We start from the raw sequence: 22,046 nt of genomic DNA on the forward strand, positions 1-22,046 counted from the left end.
CACAGACAGCTAGAATCACGTTCACGTTCCAGGTTATATTTTGTCTTTTCCCTGAAATTGATCAATATCTTACAGGGTAGCAGCTCTATAAATAACAAGATCATAAGTCAGATGGAAACTGAGCTGCAGAACAGGCATGCAAGTAAAATAAGTGAAACAGGAGGTGGAGTCACAAGTAAGATTATGCTATTGCCCTCAGAGAGCTGCAAGATACATTTTTATTTTTTTTAAAGCTTTTTACTTCAGAAGCATTCTATGAATTCTTAGTTCATGTAATTGTTTTGGCTTAGTTAACATGTTTGTAACTGGCCACAAAAAAACCCAAACCCAGCCACGCACACCATACTGTACTAACAAAAAGAAATTCACACACAGACCCTCAAGTTTCCTTGACAAAAATACACTTAGGGAGGCATGAAAACCTGTCTTGAAATTCTCACTGCAAACATATTTTCATCGATTACTGAACCATCTGGCATTCATAGGTTACCGAAAGAAACATTGAAATCATCTCTGAAATTATAGAGAATTGGGCAAGACCTGACCCCTGGAGAACTGTAACCATGAAAGGCAGCAGCTCTGAGAGGGATTTAGTCAACACAATTAAGTCTACCACAACCTCATGGTACCACCTAATCAAAAAGGGTTGACAGTATCTCAACTGTTTTAACATAGAGTAGCAATATGTAAGGTTAATAAATGAATAAATAAATAATATAAATGGTAAGGACTGGAGTTTAGTCCAAATTCATTATAGCTTTTAGGAGCCCAAACCTTATTGATCTCAGTGAGCTCACATCTAAGTATTCACTATTTGTAGCGCTACTTAAAATCTGAGAGGAAAGAGAAAATGACATATGACAAAGAGCTCATCAATCTGTTTAGCAATCAAAAGAAAGATCAAGGAAGATCAAAAGGTGATTTGATTACAGCACAAGTGTCTCAAAGGGAACAAGAGGTGAACAAAAAAAACCCCTCTGGGTAGGAAAGGGCTCTTTAATACAGTGAAGAAAGCCACAAACATCACTGTCTGAAAGCTGCAGACAAATTCATATGGGAAGGCATGAATTTTTAATAACGAGTTGACAAATCATTCAAACCATCATTGAAGGAAGGAGGGGTTTTTTGGCTTCTTAAAAACAGTGACAAATTTCTCATCTGCCTCCGTCTTCATCAGTAGGCTTGACATAGCACTTCTTTCAGTATGTAAGAATACAAATATATGCCTAATGGGGCAGTAACAATCTGTTAATATTTTAATATAATTTTCAAAGTGAAAAGTTTCTGCTGAAAAAAATAGTTACAATTCATATTTCATTTGGTTTTTTGATAAACATTTACTGCAATCAAGTTTGGGTGTGATGATTTTATGCACAATAGTCCTAAGAGTTCAATGTCTGCAGACAGATAATTTATTCAGTTCAAAAAGTCAAAAGAAAAGGGCTCACATTTTCCCCCAAGATAAAATTTAAAAACATTTGCTTTGAGTACTTGTGGAAGGTAAGAAAACCAGTGTTTCTGAGAGAAATATAAAAATCTCCATTCCTGCCTCAATCTGTTTCCTGATTGTTTCAGCATCTTAGCAGTTTTAAGTGATTCTTTTCCAAACACGTGAACCAGTCCTTTTCTGATTAGCTGAGCTGAAGAAAAAGTGAAAACAATATCTGACTTCTGATTCTGAACAAATTGCCTGTTAATGATTCAGTTCCTGCCACTCTACCTCAGCTCCTACATTTACCAGCAGATCGCTACTCCTGCTACCAGTTCAACTGGCAAATTGCATCACTGCAACGTTTCCAGAATTGTACAGTATTCAGCAGTTAGGAGGACAGACAGGTAAGTCAAGTAACAATTTATCAACATTTTTGATTACTTGCTGCTCCATGGCAGAATCCCAAGCAGAAATAACTAGAAATCATGACACTAATGAAAACCTAAGTATTTAGGATTAGATATTCTAGTGTGACAAACTATCAACCTCATGTATCTAAAAAAATTGTCCTAATAAACTTCTTTTGACTCTACAGTGCCCAAGTAGTCCACTAAAGAACCACAAGTCATTGATGTTACCAAAGTAGTACAGAACTCCACAGAAACCTTCTATCCTGATAAAGCTAGATTGTGGTAATAAAGTTTGGAAGGACATTTTACTAGCTTGTACAACATGGAGGGGACAAGTAGAAAAATGAAGCCAAAAGTCCCTAATTCTAGTAAGGGAGGAGGCATGAACTTTCATACTCATAAGCAAATTTAATTTGTCTGAACGGTCTCCAGAAAAATCTCAACTACTGTAGAAACTTCATACTTCACTGAATCACAATAACTGTATCAGCTATTAGTTATTGTTGTTGGTTTTTTTTTAATTGTAAAAAGTGTCTACATATTATTTTTTTTCATTTTTTTTACAAATATTTGTGGTATTTCCAAGGTTCTGGAAACATTTTAAAGCATTACTGAACCTGATTTTACAACTAAGTGAATTACCTTAAGTATTATTCAGTTATATGAAAAACATCTACTTGCATTTGAGTTCAAGTATCATACTATCAATTTAGAAAAACATGTTTTTCATTTAACATCCTTCTTGCATTTGACATAGGTTATATTACATTACCTATCTAGATAATTCAGGTCCACATAAAATAATTAAAAATGTTTCATCCACAAGTCTAGCTCTTCTTCCAACTAATGAGAAGAATTAATTATTTCAGCCTTTCTACTACTTTTGTTACTGTTGCAAAACCAAAGCCTCATAACACAATGCCAAACAGCCCCCTCTCTGCTCAAAAGCAAGTCTAAGCTAAGACAGTAAGCTACTGGCAACCCAGACAGGCTTGTTACTCAACATCAAGATCTATCCCTGCAGCAGCCACTACACACCAAATGTAGCTTCCTAAAGATTAGTTCCAAGCAGTCTTTTATTAGTTATCTAAAAACTTTTTTTAAAAACTAGAAAGACACAAAAAAATGTTGAACTTTTTTTTTTTTTTTTTCAAATTACTGCAGAACATCCGTTGCAGCAACTAATCCTGCAATAAAGATTGGCTAGTACGAGTAACAGCTTCTGTTGAAATCATCTGGACTATAAGCAGGCAGGAAGAGATTATTGACAGGAGGTATGGCCTTAAGGCTCCTTGTAGTCTATCACCCAGCATTAATACACCCTTTGTTACTGATGTGAGAGGGACTGCAACCCTCTTCCAGCCCCCCACCAACATGCATGTAGGCTACAGTATTGAGACACTCAGGGGAACTGACTTCAACTTTGATTTTTTCCCTCTGATAGACCAATTCCTCAGCCTTCAGAAACATATACCACTTCTGTGGATTCAGACAGCATTTGAACTGTTACCTATGGAAATAGAGTCTGCCACAGAAAGCAAAATATACCATGCCAAGCTTGTAAGGTCAACAGAAATTTACAAAACAAGATTTCTTGCAGAAAGTGTCATTTACACAAGATCCTACTGCCTCTTACACTGCTGAAAGATAAACTTGTGTATTTCTAGAAATCATTAGGAATCCTCAGTAGCAGACTGACTGAGTCTACGTTTTGACTTCAATGAATCTTGAAAGCCATCAACAAATGACACTAGAAGATTTTTACCTTTTTACTTGCACCTGAATGGAAGAACACTCTTTTTAGTATAGCAAATGTGTGTGCAAGTTTTTCCTGCTGCTTTAGAAACAACTTCTCAGTTGGTCAGGTTTTTTTTAAGACTGGGAAAATTTAGTTTTAATGACCAGAAGACCAATTTTTCTTTGTTTTTGGATGACAGCTACTGAGTACAGATCACTAGAATCATCACACTTTTCATGGTAAAAGTGCTACAGCACAACAGCAAATTTTGATTCTCAGGAAGTCTCTGATCTGCAGAAGTCACATCAACAGCTCAGCTTAAGATCCTCCTATGCTGGTGCCCTCAACAGACACACACATCAATGCCACACATAGAGAGAAGATATGAAGGAGAATATAAAGACAATGACACATATAACATCTTAATTTTTAGTGAAAATCTCTATTTACATGAACCAAGAAATAAAAACTGCGTTCATGATTTTGGCCTTCAGACAACAGTGTTTAAATACTGTGTTAAATCACAGTACTCTGCCTGAAATACTCTTCACTGTGATCTATTATCAAGCTTGATTTTAGCTACATTTTCAACAGTAAAAGAAGAGAGGTTTTATTTAATTTTATTTCCAAGTAGTGCATGCAATGTATGAAAATGTGTGTACATATTCACATACATATAAACATATATATAAGTGTAAAATATGGAAGGCCTTGGTCATAGTAGAGACCACTTAGAAGAGACCACTAAAGCATTTATTTATCAAATTGAGAATATATTTCATGGGTGAATAATTTATTTCACCAAATTTGAAACAGCTAACAGTCTTTTACCTGTGAAAGATGAGACTCCCGGTAGGAGAGAACACTACAGCAGCCAAATGAACATAACCACTTTTATTATAAAATTTTCCCTAACAGGTCACAAGTTTGCAGATGATGGGTCTCACAGTTCAAGAGTTACATTACAAATACTACAGAGTAAGATTCTCCTATTAGAGCTGAAACTGCTTTAAGCTTAAGAGAATCAGAACTGAACAATGAACAAGTAGTATCTTTGTAGTATAATGCAGTTACCTCAACTCAATACAAAAACTTCAAGGAGTGTAACTGCAATGGAAATCTATGTTTATGCCAGCATAATCAGATATGACCTGTGGAAGCACTTTTAATTAGAAGAGGAGTCATAGTACCTTGCATAAGGACTTGGACACAAGCTTGTTACATCAGCTTTCTTTTTCACTTCAATTAGGTGGTAACATAAACCAGCATTTTTCAAGCTCACCGAATCAAGCAAAAGAACTTTGCTGTTCAGAAAAAGAACATGGTTGTTGGAATACAAAGCCTGGGAGTAAGATTCACAGTTACGAATATTTTCAGGAAAGCATACAAGGCATGCATCTTATTTTAACACATGGACAATAAAGAAAAACACACATGGCCAGCTACTGTTAGATGTCTTCTACAGTACTTCTACGTCTTCTCAGATTCCACACTGCATTAATAAAGTATGTGTACGCTTAGTACTCACTCAGAGAGGCATAATCATTTGGAAGTTCAGGATACAGTTTGTTTGTATTCTTTTTAGCTGAAAAAGAAAATAAAGTAGCAAGTTATATGATATACTAACATATTGCTTATTTCATATACTACTTTTCTAATACATGTTCAATAGTTACAAAATTATTGCAGTTATCTAAGGAGCAGTACAGAAGAAACAAATAAGGGCCTTGCCTTATATCCTTGTCCACAGAAATAAATCAAGTTAACAACAAAAGCTGCACAGTAAAGCCTCACTTTCAATGAGAGCACTTAGGTAGACAAGTAACAAACCGTTACAGAGCCAAAACTCTGCCGCCTCTGCTCTACTGGAAGACCTCTACCTATTGAAAGGTAACGACAACCTAAAAGAGAAACTAAGTTTCCTAGAAGCCAGATGTTTCTAGAAATAAGACTAGCAGTTTCTAGTAGGACTACTGTTTTTACTAAGAAGTTTCATTGAACCATGGGGCTTTTACATATTCAATAAACATGAATGCTTCCTTTGAACTATTACATGCTTCTGTAACTATACATACACTGTATCTATAGCAAATCTGTCAGTGAGAAAGTTTGTTAATATGAAACAAACAAAACCTTTACCCTTTATCATTCATGGCACTATTCCAACATGCTTCCCAAGGAAGAGTATTAGCAAAATATTTTTAGAGTTAGATACTACTATAATAATTGTGTAACATTCCTTATCTTTAATGCTTTATTTTTATATAGGGAATAAATTAATTATTATCAAAATGTTTTTAACCTGGTGGTGTTGGTCTAACAGCAGGTTTAGGTGGCTCTGGTCTTGATGATGGCCTAGCAGGTGGGTCATTTACCTAAAATATACAAATTTTTTTACAAAAAGTCGTATCAGACCTGGAAGTAGATTGCAACTTCAGAGACTAGAGGTATGTCAAGTTACACTGAAAAAACCAAAATAAAATCACTTTCTCTACTGAAACTGTACGAACTTGAGAAACATACTAAAGAACTAGTGACATATGCATGACTGTGAAGTAACTCACTACAGGTTTAACAAAGATAAAGGTAAATGACTGCCTGTAAGTAACATCAGCATCTACAAGAAAACATGTTCTACAGTCTTAGTATTGTATTGTAAATGTGATTGAGTGAAAGACAGAAAAAGTAGGAAAATTAAAATATCCACGTCAAACCTAGTATGCTTATTATTTGCGGATTATCTTGATTAGGAATAGTCAAACAAACTTTTCTAATCATCACCTCAGATTTTATTATGCACTATTATAAAAACAAGGGTATACTTTGTTATTCTGGAGGATGCAAAGCAAAATCAATATCATTCATGTCCAGAAGAGCCTACAAGGGCAATACTTGAACGAATGTATTACTCCCATGCAGCATTTGCAATGTGTTCTGCCTTTAAGCATCCAATAGAGATGTTAAGAATGCCACATGAACATCAACATTACTCCTAGCAAGGAACAGTTCAGTAATAGAAAAAGCCTATGTGAAAAAGAGGTGCACAAACCCGTCTTTGTTCCCTTACAGCTTTTCCTGGATTATTTTTTTGCTCTTCATTTTCATATACTTCAGTGAAGGATGCTAGAGTTTCATAAAGATCTTCTGCTTGAGCAGGAAAAGGCACATCACCAAGTAAGATTGCACTAGCACGAATATCCTGTCCATAAAACCTGAAACAAAAGAAAAGTATTTGATTATCATTACATTTCAATGTCTAGGTAAATTCATCTCGTGCCAATGTTTCCCCCAGGTCCCTGGCCCTGCATTTTCCTACTGATCTTCTATTGAGAAAAGACAGAACAAGTTCAATGCTGTACATTTGTAACAATAAATAATTGTAGCAAACTTGAATGCCTACCTACCACCTTATTTCAAAATGTTCTTTACGAGTAGTATTTTGCTCCTGGTCATGCAAGTATGCATCAACTAGACCATTTGAAAGCCAATCACAAAGCAAACTGAAGAAACACAGACCACTTTTCAAAACACTGTAATATATTCCTTAATGACATAGCAAAATGCCTTAATGGAAACACTGGAGCCTTAATTTTATGAATGGAGATAGCTAAAAGTTATTAACATGCTGTCATGAAGATCAGTGTTAGTCTTTGCTGCTATTAGCAAAATCAAAGTTTTCATAAACACAGAACACCGAGTGCCAGATGCTCAGAGACTCCTTATATTTTAAACTTACCAGGCTGCACCAAGGAAGCAGCATTCCATAAGCTGGCTATTTTCTCCAGTTTAGTGGCACTCTACACCAATTCTTTTTTTGTTGTTTGTTTGAAAACAGTATTTCTTATTATGCAGTGCATACCTCAATACCTGTCTTCTACAGTACTGTGTTGGGTTTAGATGGCACAGTGTTAGTAAGGGGTAGGAACTGGTAGGGATGAGTAAGAATATGTGAGTGAGACAACTCTGTCAGTGCAAAAGGAGGGGGAGGAGGCACTCCAGGTGCTGGAGCAGAGATTCCCCTGCAGCCCATGGTGAAGACCATGGTGAGGCAGGCTGTCCCCTGCAGCCCATTGAGGTTAACGGTGGAGCAGTTATCCACCTGCAGCCCACGGAGCACCCCATGTCAGAGCAGGTGGATGACCAAAGGAGGCTGTGACCCCATGGGAAGCCTATGCTGGAGCAGGCTCCTGGCAGGACCTGTGGAGAGGAGCCCACACAACGGCAGGTTTTCTGTGAGGACCTGTAACGCTGTGGGAGACCCATGCTGGAGCAGTCTGTTCCTGGAGGACTGTACCCTGTGGAAAGGACCCACACTGGAACAATTCATGAAGAACTGCAGGCTATGGAAAGGACCCATGCTGGAGAATTTCACAAAGGACTTTCTCCCGTGAAAGGGACGCCATGCTGGAGCAGGGAAAGAGCATGAGGAGGAAGGAGCAGCAGAGACGTGTGATGAACTGATCGCAACCCCTATTCCCAGTCCCCCTGTGCTGCTCAGTGGGAGGAAACAGAAGCTGGGAGTGAAGTTGAGCCCAGGAAGATGAGAAGGGTGAGGAGAAGGTGGTGGGTTTTTTTTTTTTGTTTGTTCTTATTTCTCATTATCCTACTCTCATATTAACTGGCAATAAATTAAATCAATTTCCCCAAGTTGAAGGTTTTTTTGCCCAAGACAGTAATCGGTAAGTGATCTCCCTGCCTTTACTTCAACCCATTGTCATCCTATTTTGTTTCCTCCCATCCTGTTTGGAGGAGTGACAGAGCAGTTTGTTTGGTATCTGCTGAGTAGCCAAGGTCAACCCACCAACATACAATGTCTAAACATTCAGTGTCATCTCAATACCCACTGCAAGATGTCTAAATTGAAGAAAACTTTGTCCCTCAAGAAACTCTAAACTCAGCACAGTATGTTCTGACATCAAACTTTTTCCAAAGTGAATGTGTCCTAGTTAATTTTGCCATTATGCCTTCAATGAATGTTGTAGATTTGAAGAGAACTTACTTGCGATTTGTTTCTTTCCTTTCAATTAAACATGTTCCTTCCAGAGATACACCTGCAAACAGTCCTCGAGATTTGCAGTATGTATAGACAGCAGCAGAGCTTCTCAGGGCAACATCCCCTTCTAAGTTTCTAGAAGGAAAAACGTTTTGATTGACATTCTTCAATATGGCTTTGCAACATGAACAGCAATTATCTTTTTGTGTTAATCCTACCAAAAGTCAGCAAGAGCTTTACTTCCCTCTGTTCTTACAAACTCTACAGAATATATTCAAGTGGGCCAGACCTGAAATCTATTTTCAGTTCTTGTTTCAGACAGGACCCAGTTCAAGGTAATTTAAATTGTTTGGTAAGGTTTCCTCTGAAGCACAAAACAATGTTGCCTCATGTGAACACTTCACGTTAGAATTTCTCTTGCATTCAGTAGTCTAAAAATGGTTAACCTGTGTTTTAATAATTTTTTAAAATGTTCTGATTATGTTTGTGGTGACTTGGAACTCTACTCAATATATCCAAATCCTCCTTGAGTTTATGGTGCCCAAAACAGCAAGTAAGGCCTTATCAGACCTCAACAGAATTGGAAGGTTACAAGTTTTGTCCTACATATGATCAGAAAATGTTTTCGATCTGAAAATACCTCAGGCAGGCAGCCAGTCCAACCTCCTGCTCAAAATGGATACATCAAACTGATATCAGGTTGCTCTGGCCAGTTTTTGAAGACTTCCAAGGACATAGATTTCAGACATTCTGAGCAACCTGTGTCAGTGCTCAATTATACTAATGTTGAATTTTTTTTTCTCTCATATACAGTCAGAACCTTCCTTGTTTCAATTTATGACTACCATCTCTCACTGTCTTGCCCTGAACGTCAGTAAAGAATCGGTGTCTATCTTCTTGGTGATCCCCTGTTGGGAATGCAGTTCTCTTAGAAGACCTAAAGGTCTTCTCTCCTCCCAGGTTAAATAAGTCTCATTGTTCACGTGCTCTGTGTCGCTGGCCACCTTGATAGCCATTCACTGCATGCAATCAAGTTTATAAACACCTTTCTTGTACTGCAGGGCCAGGACTGAGCACAATATTCTAGGCACAGTCTATGAAGTGCCAAGCAGAGGAAAAATCACTTGCCTTATCTCCTGGTTACAGCTCTGTTGATGCAGTTCCTTACACTGTTCACTGCCTTTCCTGTTAGGATGCACTGCTGGCTCAGCTTACTGTCACCAGGACCCCAGCAACTTCCCAACAGGGCAGCCACCCAGCCTGGCAGGCTCTGCCTATGTAACTGCAGAGGGTTCATCCAACCAAGGGTGCAGAACTCTGCATTTGTCCTTGTTTAATTTCATGAGGTTTCCTGTTAGATCTCTCCTCTACACTCTCTAGATCCATAGCTCTGAAGGATGGCCATACCCTGCAGTGTATTAGCTGCAACCCCCTGATTCAGTGTCATCCACAAACTTAGAATATTTTGCATCTGCTCCTCCAGATCACCGATAAAAATATCAAGCAGAGAGGTACAACATGAATCATTTACCACTACTCTTCAGGCCTGATGGTCTGGTTTTTCACGTGTTCGCTAGTCTGCCCCACCCTGACACTGCGGCCACAACGTCCCAGCTTGGACACAGAGATGTTGCAGAACAGCATACTGAACGCCTTTGAAAGGCAGATGACATTCACTACTCTCCCTGATCCACAGCTCTCTCTCTCATCTGTGGAATAGGTATCATCTTATCCTTTTATTTTGTCAGGAAAGGTGAAAAACTGCCAGTAAAAACTTAATCATTAAAAAAATAAAAGGCATAAGGAAGCACATGTCCCATGAGCACAGCCTGAGGCAACTGGGCTTGGTCAGCCTGGAGAAGAAAACACTTAGGGGGAATCTAACAGCAGCCTTCAAGTAGCTATGAAGAGGCAACCAAGAATATAAAGCCAGGCTCTGTACAGCAGTGTACAGTAGAAAGATAAAAAGCTGGACATGAATTGAAATGAGAAATGTTTTGACTGGATTTAAGGCAAAACTTTTCACCATGAGGACAGATGAACAGTAGAGCAGGTTGCCCAGAGAGCCTAAGCAGTCTCCATCTCTGGAGGTTTTTAAGACTCACTGAAATAAAGGCCTGAGCAACTTGATCTTCAAGTCGCAACAGACCTTACTTTGAGCAGGAGGCTGGAGTAGAAATCTGATAAGGTCCCTTCCAACTTAAATTATCCTATGATTATATCATCTCATCCTACAAAGCAAGCTAACTTTACTGCTTAAGGTTTAAAAGTAATTATTTGGTGTATTTTATTTACTATCAGGCAGACCTGCACAGACCCATAGGTTAATGGGAATAATAGGTTAGTCAGGCACAGTAGCACCCGTGCTCTTTATTGAGCCTGGCCAAGCAGTCTCCTGTCTCCCGAAAAAAAAAAGACAACCTCAGAACACTTTCCTTCTTCTAATAAATGCCTTTATCAGGAAAGTGGAAAAAAAACCAAAAAAAAAGGCCACAAGTGACTGAAAAGGTGTAAACTACAGAAACAGTATGGTCCAGTCAACATACAGGTTGCCCAGGTTGTTTTGTAACATATCCAAAAAAGCCACATCAATACCTATGTATAGCTTTAAAAGCTATCTTCCATATTTAATTCTACCACATATATATATCTACCCTATATTAGGAAGCATTTTACTCACCTCCCCAGAGGTCCAATTGCCACAGTAAGATTTCCTCCAAGTGTAAGATTCCCTCCTTTGGCAAAAGCTTCTACTGCTCTTTCATGATTCAATATTATCACTAAGTCTGAAACCTATAAAATATCAAATAAAAATACTACGCTTTTTAAAGACGACCGTGAGAATGGCACAGGATTTTGCAGGAAAACAGGTGGGAGTATCGAAGATATTCCTTTCAGCAGATGAAAACTAGCTCCAGATTTATCAAGGGTTTAGTTCAAAGAGAATCTCTCATTCTCTCAGACAATTACTTCATTTCTTGTAAAAGTTTCTTTTGAAACAGTTTGATTCTTTTTCTGCAAGGTATTTTGAAACATTTTAAATCAAATTTGACTGAATTTTTTTTCAAGTGCTGATATGGTCAGTATGTGATAAACAACAGCTGCAACAGAAACCCTATTTTAATTCAAAATTTCCTAATTAATTGATTTTTATATTCTACACCTTTTTCAAACAGTTACAAAGGCATTTTCAGATGTGAAGAGGGATCACAGAAAATAATTTTGATCCTTCCATAATTGAATTAATAACAGCAAGACAAAACTTAGTAAACAGAAATTAGAAACAGTAATAAAACTCTCCTAATACTCTTTTCCCAAACTAGGAAGCATTTCAAAGACTGGAAAAGTCTTTCAAAAACAGGCATGATCCTCTAAAGATCACTCTGTCTTACCTGAAAGCTCAGTAAACACACTACACATATTAAACAAAATAAAAATACTGCATCAGTACCAGCCTGTTCGACAGAGTAGATTACACTTCTGTAGCTTACTGTGATAGATTATCTTTTCAACAATATCTTGACTACCCAAGGACTATTGTGCTTATCTTTCATCTGAAGGACTTGAACGGAAAGCCAGGTTCAGAAAAAACTTTCAACTTACCCCAAATTCCAAACAGTGATAGCAGGGAATAGAAGAAGAAATACCAGATTATTTGCAAATCAAGGCTGGCCCAAAAGTATTACACATAGTGTAAGAGAGGCCGTTGTTATCATCCCCCTAGTAACCTCCACCCCATCCCAAACAAAACATGGTTGACGAGCACTTTCTAAATCATCCAGGGATGGAGAGAAAATTTCATTCAGGATGCTGCTACCTCCCCTTACCCACAGCTAAAGCTAAATAAATCCATAGTAGGAAAACCTTCAAGGAAAGCATTTAGATAAAATTAGAGACCAATTTTAAAATTCAATTACCAAGTTGTTTACTATGACTTCTGAAATCTGTGATTTCCTTCTTGTTGTGTAAAACCACCCATAAGTACTGCTACAACTATGCCAACTATAACCTCTCCTACAGGAATAAAATTCAGCCTGTTTCTAGAAGGTTTAAGTTTATATATGACTAAAAGAATGCTGATATTGGACTCTTGGCTCCCAAGCCACTTAGTTATTTCTGAACAGCATCTCTTGTCTAGAACTAAGTAAGATTGTATTATAATAGTGCCAGCAAGGAAACAGTATTTTGTAAGCTGACTAAAATTTCCAGTGAAGGGCACAACATTGCTCAGAAAAAACTACCCTCTCAGCAATAGCTTCTGTATTGAAATTATTGAAGTATCAATAGTAAGTGCTTACATTATCTAAAATATCAGATAGAGATGACTAAAGTTTAATAATCAGAGCATGTGAAGAGTCTGTTTCATTGTCATAAAAGCAAAAGAAACCCAAACAAACCCTGGGCCTCAAACCCAATGTTTTGTAATGCATTCAGATTCTGTAGTCAGGAAAACCAAAGAAAAACCCTTACAAAAATTAATATTTTTGCATTCACAGCATCCTCCAAAAAGCGCATAGCAATAATGCCTGAGCTCACACAGTGAGCAATAAGAAGACAATAAAATACTGATCCGTTGCTCATTATGTGAGTGCCGCCTGACTGGCTGTCAGGACAGGGATAGCTGGTTAGTGGTAGGAGACACACTGGGAACTGGTGTGGACCACCCCGATCAGCTATGCATGGATTCTGCTGAAGAGCTGAACACCCACAGCAAGAGAACTTGATGGCAGCATACTGTTACTTTGATTTTCTCTGGGAATCAGAACAGAAGCTGAACAGAAAGAAAAAAGGACAGGACTGAAGGCTAGGTGGGAAACAGGAGAAGCAAACAAGGGTGAAGGAGCTGTGAGGAAGAAGAGACGAGAAACAGAGGAAAAACACTGTCAGGGCTCAGATCAATAGTATTTCTCCGAACAGGCTGAGAATCCCATACTTAAACCATTTCGGCTGGCTGAAGAATGGCTTATTTTCTGTAGCATTCCTTCAGAGGAGGCACCATCAGTTTTGGTGCTTCCAGACAGAAGGGTGAAGTCACAAGTTTGAGTGGGAAATGCAAGGGGTACAATAACATTAGCTAGGCTTCATTCTACTCCACCTTCAATTCTTTCACTGTTTTTTTGCAAGATGGAGTCCTCTTTAACAAAGCATTTGATACAGTATGAAGCACAGGATATTTTTAATTAGCTCCAGTTGGATTTTATGTGAACAACTACAGGAAGCTTTCCATCAGGGAAAAACTCAGTCTGCTAGAAGTGAGAAATTGAGGAAATAGCTGTTATGTCACTTCATTTAAATCTTTCCAAGCAATTAGACTGATAGTATCAAACCCCTTATTTTGTTTGTCTTGTATAAATGATTTCTACAACAGCTTTTTTTACACAAATATTCTGCTACTTCCCCAACTTTTAGATCTTTGTCAATGCATTTTAAATTCTTGCAAAAAAGTTACCAACAAGTATTTCAAACGCAAAATTGTACCTCAATTCCAATTTCAAATCCACCACCAAGGCCAGCAATTCCTATCGCAGAAGGAGCAGACCAGGCTGTCACACAAAACAAGACAAATACACATACTTTTTACCATGTTACAAGAAATACTAATTTTATTATTACAGTAGAAAAGTGCTAACAAATTCTCTATTTAAAACTATGTTCAAACCCACTACAATGGAATCACGTAACTATACTGGTTTATCCCACAAGAAGGAATTAAGGAGTACAAGCTTTCATGATCGAAACAAGTCTTTGTTACAAATAATTTATCATAGTTGTCCACATTGGATATAATTCATTCTTCTAATGAGTTTTAAACTATATGCTTTTAGATTTTGTCTTTTTCTGCAAAGATACTGAAAGCATTTATATCTGGTCAAAAGTAGGTATAAAATTTTGAAAACAGCTTTCAAGCCAAACATTGTCATCTACTGACTTGATTCCTGACACAACTCATTTTATGCTATGAAAATAAACTATAAAGAAATTTTCTTTTCATTCTCCCATGAAGTACGAAAGGAAAACATCCACTTACTTCCATTAGGAAGACGAGCTAATACAATTCCACTTCCACCTCGAGCTGTCACCAAAAATCCAGCTTTGATAACGGACAAAACTGCAAGGCCTTTGGCTTTTGCTATCACATGAGCTGAAACAGCAAAAGCATTTATTCAAGATCTTGCAAGAGAAGTTCTAAGAGAAGGGAAAATAAAACTCTACATTTAACAATCTTGAACATATGAGTCAAATAACTGAAGCAAAAGCTTAAAGAAAACTGCAAAAAACCTGAACTGATTATGATGACTACTCCACAGTCAATCACAAAGCTAATCACAAGTCACATCAGCCTGCACTGATCTCCACATCATCACAACTGCTTCACCTATTCCGGTTAGCTCATACTGAATTAGTTTGCTTATTGCCACGAACACTGTATGTGAGTACCTTTAACAAGATAAACAGGCAGTGAATAGTTGACATCCACGTCTCTACAGTTTTTTGCAGGAGGGGATTCTGAATTTAAATCACAGTGACACATAGCAGCCTAATCAGCTTATACCATTAGACAATGTTTGTGGCAAATAGTGTCATCATCCTGCAAGTCTCATTACAAACCTTCTGGTACATAATAGTTATAAATGCAAAGCCACAAACGGCAACACCAGATGAAGGAAGTTACTAGGAGAAACACAGTACAACAATTGCAAAAATAAAGATGACAGCAGCAAATGAGAGTACTTAATTACTATCATAGGAGAAATATACCCTCATCTCTTTCTTTCAACTTATTTTCATCTAGCCAATTCTAATAAACACAGATATTCAAGAATTAGAGCTACAATTCCAGGTTTTCTCTTAAGAACAGATATTCACAGGGTGAGCATGTCCATCCACCGCTCAGGGAAGCCTTTCTGTGCAGATACCCTGTGGCTGTTAACATGCAAAGGATCTCTCCCAGTAAGTAATGTCTGCCTAGAGCATGGCAAACTGAACCCCTTCCAAAATGTTTTCACAAGTTATGGCACCCCAGATCTTCATTCCTCTCTATGTTATGGTCAGTGAAAACAGAGGGAATTGGTAGAGAGACCATGAGTGCAACACAGGGGAGTGCCGGAGGTTTTAGCTGAATAAAAACATTTTCTTTACTCACGAGGTATGATTTTATCAGGTCCATTTCTGGAAGTTATTTCTGTAAATTCTCGTAATATTTTGGCTGCCTTTTTAGCTTCTGACTTCAGGTTGGAAGGTATAGGGTTATTCACTGTAAAACACAAAAGAAATAAGAAATTGTATCTATGGTCAGTTCAGGATAGCTTACATAAAAATAAAACAGTGTAATTTAGATGGGAAAAGTGATTTTTTACAAATAGAGAGTAACCCAAACGAACGGCAAAACAGCAAATGTAAGTAATGATCTTCTGCATCAGATCCACATTTTGTCTCTGATTGCTGTAACAGAAGACACCACTAAGGAAGAGCACACAAGCCCGGTTCTGTTCTGCAATCTGTTCCTGTTGTACTTCCTAAGAACCCACACTGGTTAACAGCAAGGATATTGGAGATACATCCTCAGTTGTTCCTGTCACTATTTATTTATTGGCTTATTGCATATGAATTTGTCTAATAACTTCTCAAACCTGCTGATACTCTTTGCCTCCAGAATTCCTGCAGCAGTGGTTCACTTCCTGCTACTTAAAGAATACTTGATCTATTCAAAATTAATCTAGTAGTTACAGCGAATGCCTGCTTGTTCAAATCTCATGAATTCTGGTGAACAGCTACTGCATTCAACTTATCCACTACCTTCATGCTCTTACAAATATCCACAGCCCTGCACAGCCTTATCTACTTCTTCAGGAGTCCCAGCTTTCTTATCTCAAGGTAGGCTCCATCACTCTGATCACTCTAATTGCTCTTCTCTGTACCACCACAAACTCTGCTGTCCTTCAAAATGGTAACTGTTGACCAATGAACACCAAAAGGCTACCATCTCTTCAGACTTCTCTTACAGAGCTAAACTTGCAGCATGTTCTGAAAGTGAATAAAATTCTGTTTCAGACCAAGAAGTTTCCTTTAGAAATCTGCTTCCTGCTGAAGGGCTTATAATTTTTTTTCTCTCCAGTGTGATGCAGCGTAATCACCTCTGTAGATTTTGACTGAAGAAAAAGCAGGTATTAGGGACAGATTATATTTGCTTTATAAAGTTGTAAACTACAGTAGAAAACACAAAAAAAAATCTTGAAATTTACCCTCCAAATCCACAAGATCATAAATTCTACAGAAGACTGCTGTCACTAATCAACTACTGAACAGAATATAAGATATTCATGTTCTGCAACAGTAGAAGTATCACTTTATGTATGTATAGTAATGTTTCACCTCTAGATTTGCAAAAAGAGGCCTTAGTGTAGATAAAAAGATATGAGTTAGCCTTAATTTCTACATCTACTAAACCCCCTCAAAGCTATCACTTAAATTATTCTTGTTTTCCTGTCTGGACATATCAACACCCACCATTTCCAAGTTTATCAGCAACAAATCGTCCCAGTAACACATGAATATATTGTCAGACCAAAGAGGCATCTAGCCTCATGCCGTGTCCCTGAAAAGAATTAGCAACAGCATATTCATAAAATTCCACTGTTCTTAAAATCACAAAAAACATAGAAAAGACCATGCAATGAGAAAAAACTCAGTTAAAAGTGGCCTCATTTTTAAAATTGGTGTTCCCTGAATATTCATTCACCTCTTCACTCTGGGCAACATTCCCACCCATAACCAAGAAGGTGCGATTAAATAAATGAAGCTTGGACAGTAATTCAGCTCAGAGTAAGTGAAATGTTCAGCGGCAAGTCAGCCAAGTTTCTGTCCAGGCTCCACTGACTAGAATAAGAATTACACCTCTACTTTTCACAGTGAAGTATATTCTTTTAGTATGTTCTCCAAGCAAGAAGGAAGATTCCCAGAATATGAGATTTTGACAGCTGAGTCTCTGAACTAATTTCCCTGTGAAAGCTTCCAGCAACATTCAGCTTTAGTGAAAATGCGGCAGGTTTAACATTGGAGAGTTTGAAGTGACAGCAGGCATCACAAGGTTGTGCAGAAATACCAGTCTCTCTGGGAACAGGAGAAAACAGACGCAAAATGCAAAAAGAAAAAAATGCAAAAGTGTCTAAACTCTATTGCAGGAACAGAGAGACGACACACTAATTCTATCTCTTAATTATCCCTTCTGTTTTCAGAAAGCTAAGATGATGGCCAAGTCCCTGTGTGTGAAAGCGCAGGGGAAGGTGAAGCTCTAAGACCTCAGGACCTTCTGAAAAAGCTATTGGCATGTGCATTGTCTCTGACTGTTATGGCACTAAAACTGTAAGCGCGGCCGCTCCCGCCGCCCTGGCCATGGCCAGGGACTACGATCACCTCTTCAAGCTGCTCATCATCGGCGACAGCGGTGAGGGCGGGCGGCGCCGCCCGGGGGCGGGGGTAGGCCGCTGGCAGGGTGGCCGCCCCTCGCCAGCTTGCAGGAGTTTTGAACGTGTGTTTCTTCCTTGGTTGGTCGGGCTGGAACCTGGCTACGCAGTCACAGCAAGATGAAGAGACCAGTGTAACTCAAACAAAACATGAACAGACAATTGCTTTTGGTAGATCAACAAACCAGGCTGGAGTAAATGTCTCCATTACTTCTGTGGTTTGTACTTGACATTTCATTTTCAAGGTCAGGGGGGAAACATTACGAGCATGTTGTAAGAGAAAAACAGGAAGATTTTTGCTTTTGTGTGGAGATATATTGTGGTAGTCACAAAAAGCATGTTGCAACACCATTCTTCTCAAAAAGGCATGAATAGTATGCTTTTAGCATGTTATAACTTACAATTAACATTGTAACACACAGTGCATGTCCATTTGCATATCAAGTGAACACTTTTGTATGAAGGTTTTCACTTAAACTATTTTCTATGTCTAGAGGTCTTGATTTTGTGGAGGGTCACCTACCCAGTCTACCCAAGACACACATTTCTTGGTACTTAATTATTCTTATGGTTCAACATGATTTAAAGTGGAAGATAAGCTTCATTTTAACGGTGGTAATATAGACAGTTACATGCCTGACCTTGCAGGACTCCTGGCAAAGTGATCAAGACAATGAAAATAAGACATGTGTACAGCAGAGATAAAAAACATTGAGAAGATAAAAACTTTACGTAGCAAAAGCAAGCATTATCCAGGTTCTAGATTAGAGAGAAATAAAAATCTTCTCCTCTCATTATCCTCTTCCTCATCTTTGTATGCATTCCTTCCTCCCCTTTGCTTCTCTTTGGCCAATCTCAGAATTTGGAGGAAAACCTCCAATTCATACTTCTTATTACTAAAAAGGGGGAAAAAACCACAAGTTCTATTTCAAGCAGATAAGAAGATAAATCCCTTAGCAAAGTCCATTGAAAAAACATGGGATGCTTTCAGACCTAAAAGTCTGCAAACAAAAAGAGATTAGTAAAAACACTGGGAAAAAAATAATTGCTTTACAGTTTTCATATGCATTTTCAGATTCAGAATTGCTTCAGAAAGATTTGATGGTTACCAGAAGACAGTGTGTGCATGTTTATGTGCGTGCAGGAGTTCCCGTTTCATTGAAGACAATTCAAAGCTGAACTTCATGAGCCAGTAAAAGTAATAGTTACCACCTCACTGTTCCTTCAACTCTCAATACATAACTGGTTTCAAAATCAGGTTTTGGTTGCAGCTTAGGGCAGGAGGAAGAAAGTAACCCTTTTTGGTGTTTACTTCGAAAGTTTCACAAGATACCTAGGAAGACTCAATGACTTCCCTACCTCACTTATTTTTATCCTGTTGTTGCTATTTAGGATGAAATTAAGAAATTTTTTTGGCTGGGTTGGTTTTTTTGGGGTTTTTTTTTGTTTTGTTTTTTGTTTGTTCGGTTGGGTTTTTTTGGTTACAATGAGGATGGTGTTATTATGAACAGGTTGCCCAGGTAAACGGCACATGACCCATCCCTGGAAACATTCAAGGTCATGTTGGACAGGGCTCTGAACAACCTGATCTAGCTGAAGATGTTCCTGTTCATTGCAGGGGGGTTGGATTAGATGACCTTTAAAGGTCCCTTCCAACCCAAACTATTCTATGATTTATCTGCACTAGAACTCGAAACATGGTATTCCCAAATGCAAATTTTGCACAGAAAAACGGTGTTACTCAAGCAAACTGAAAATTATGTATTTCCCCTCCAATCCCTCTAAAAGGGTATATTTTTTTGTGCCAAAGGGGGGTTCCTTTATCAGTATTGATTAGGAGAGATGGAGAGAGATCCCTCATCCAACTGTACACTGCAACAGTATGCACAAGAATAACCTAACTTCCCATCCTCAAAATCACGGCAGAAACTTCACTTTCTCTCTGTATTATTTGTTTCCTACATCAATATTGTTTCTGCATTCCCTGGGTATCTACATACATTCACACTTCCATTGTCCCTTGCTTCTTCCCTTCCTGCCACAGACTGAAGCAATGCAGGATTATTTTGCCGGACTAAAAGAGCAGGAGGGATTTGACAACAACATTCTGCCAGTTACTTTGCCTGGAGCCAGATTTGTGTGCTTTCAGAAGTGGGCTAAGAAATGGGTGGTATTTCTAAAGCACAGTAGAAATACATAGGGGAAAAGAGAGAAGGAAAAAGGGAAGAGGTTGAACACACTGCCACCTGAAGAGCTCAAAGCTACACCTCATAAAGAAGGGTTACAAAGTAAGATGACTTGCATCCAGACTTTAATTTAGACAGCAACAGGTATGGAAATTAAAGTGACCTTAATTGGCAAGCAAGCATGGCACAGAAGAGGTTTAGTAACAATGGACAGTATCAACAAGCCAACTGATTAACACTTCAGTTGCTGAAAACCACCACAGTTACTCAAAGTGGCTACCATATGATTCTTTCCAGAGTGGCTCATTTTGAGTTCCTTTACTTACTTCTATAATGTTACACAGTTACTAAGGAACTGGCAGGATGCCTACAGGGGTCTGGAGGAACCGATGACAAAACAAGTCCACACCCTAATCTTAATTATGTATAATATGATGCTTGGTGAAGCTCAGCTAGACTCCCATTTTGCTAATATTACTAGAGCCATAGCAAAAGAAATGTAGTATTTTTGTCACTGAGGAACGGGAGAGATTTGGCTCTCCCTCTTTGGCTATGCCACATGAGAATTTGTTGACAGAATTCAAGTTCAAATAAGGACACAGACAACAATCAACACTAAAAATGCCAAGTTTAATGGTTAGCTATGTAGCATGGGTGAGGCCTCACTCTTACTATTAAATTTTAGATCAATCTGCTCCGTAAAACTTTGTCCAAAGGCAAAGCACATAATGCTTTTTCAGTAAAAACCTAGTAAGTAGAAAATTGCACAAATATGCCAAAGAATTAATAGCTAGCTATTTACATTTTTAAGGAGAAAAAAAAGGGAAGTACAGGGAGGTGTGCACTATAAAATGGTGGTATCTGTCTCAAAATACGATAGAAATAAAATTGCTAAAGATTATAGTTAAGGTTAGGGACAAAGTTGTGTTTGTATGTACTTTAATCAGACCAATTTTAAAACAGACAACCAGAAGTAGAATTTCTGTGACATCAAAAATGGTTTAAACTTCTGTTCACCTATCAAATTGTCCTCCCTCTCCCTCAAGCTTACTTTAGGATTTGAACTGTAAAATTATTTTCCTAAAAACCGATTTAATATTGCAAGTCTATTGAACAGATGTTGTAGAAATATCTGATTTTAATAAAAATACTGTTTGAAATCTTTAGAAATAAGCAGAAGTTCCATGTTCCATTTACCCCTTCAAGAACACAAGGAACAATCCTGTAGCACTGTCTTCACTATTAGCTTTTAAGTATGCATCTATAATTGTCTGTTTTGTATTCAAGTAATGCTCAGGAAAGAGGTAACCAGGAGCAATACGACAGTAGTATCTATCAGGAGGATACACTGACTGATGTATTTGGAATGCCATGACCAGCAAATGCTCAGCTGGGAGCAAGCTTCATTTGGACTCCTGCTTGTTGTTGAAAGAAGAAGATATTGAGCATATGTGAGTCAGCAAACACAAACCCCATGGGGGAATATCACACCAAAATTGATTAACTGCTTAATTTGTAAGCTGATGAGGCAAGTGCGTCAGCCTCTAATTTACATTCTGACTAACAGTAATAATGTGTTGGCTGAACATTTGGTGAAATTATCTGAGCAAGGTGTAATAAAGAATAAATAAAGCCTTTTTACTTAAAAGCTCTAATTCTGATATAATCAAAATGCTGCTGAATATGAACAGATGAAATAAAGCGTGGTGGCGTTATGAGAACCTGAACATCAAGAGTACAGTTTCAAAGAAGGTCGATGGTACAGTGGAGAAAAAGCCTCATATGCAGATTTCAGATATATATGTTGCACATGTATGTATGAG

The 22,046-nt window shown here is 38.0% G+C and overlaps 1 protein-coding gene across 3 annotated transcripts in view; it reads right to left on the bottom strand.

Moving 5' to 3' along the window:
- Nucleotides 1-22,046, bottom strand: part of SH3YL1 (SH3 and SYLF domain containing 1) — a 50,323-nt gene that overhangs the window by 22,052 nt on the left and 6,225 nt on the right. For 2 of the 3 annotated variants that reach the window (XM_056342444.1, XM_056342445.1), the window contains exons 2-9: nt 15,718-15,828; nt 14,602-14,715; nt 14,052-14,116; nt 11,254-11,366; nt 8,580-8,708; nt 6,630-6,792; nt 5,883-5,955; nt 5,109-5,165 (exon numbers count right to left, since the gene is read on the bottom strand). In XM_056342444.1, coding sequence (XP_056198419.1) covers nt 5,109-5,165; nt 5,883-5,955; nt 6,630-6,792; nt 8,580-8,708; nt 11,254-11,366; nt 14,052-14,116; nt 14,602-14,715; nt 15,718-15,828 — 825 coding nt within the window. The remainder of the gene's footprint in view (nt 1-5,108; nt 5,166-5,882; nt 5,956-6,629; nt 6,793-8,579; nt 8,709-11,253; nt 11,367-14,051; nt 14,117-14,601; nt 14,716-15,717; nt 15,829-22,046) is intronic. The other variant, XM_056342446.1, reaches the window with a different exon arrangement.

Source organism: Falco biarmicus, chromosome 6 (assembly GCF_023638135.1).
Source record: "Falco biarmicus isolate bFalBia1 chromosome 6, bFalBia1.pri, whole genome shotgun sequence".
Taxonomy (NCBI): Eukaryota; Metazoa; Chordata; class Aves; order Falconiformes; family Falconidae; genus Falco; species Falco biarmicus.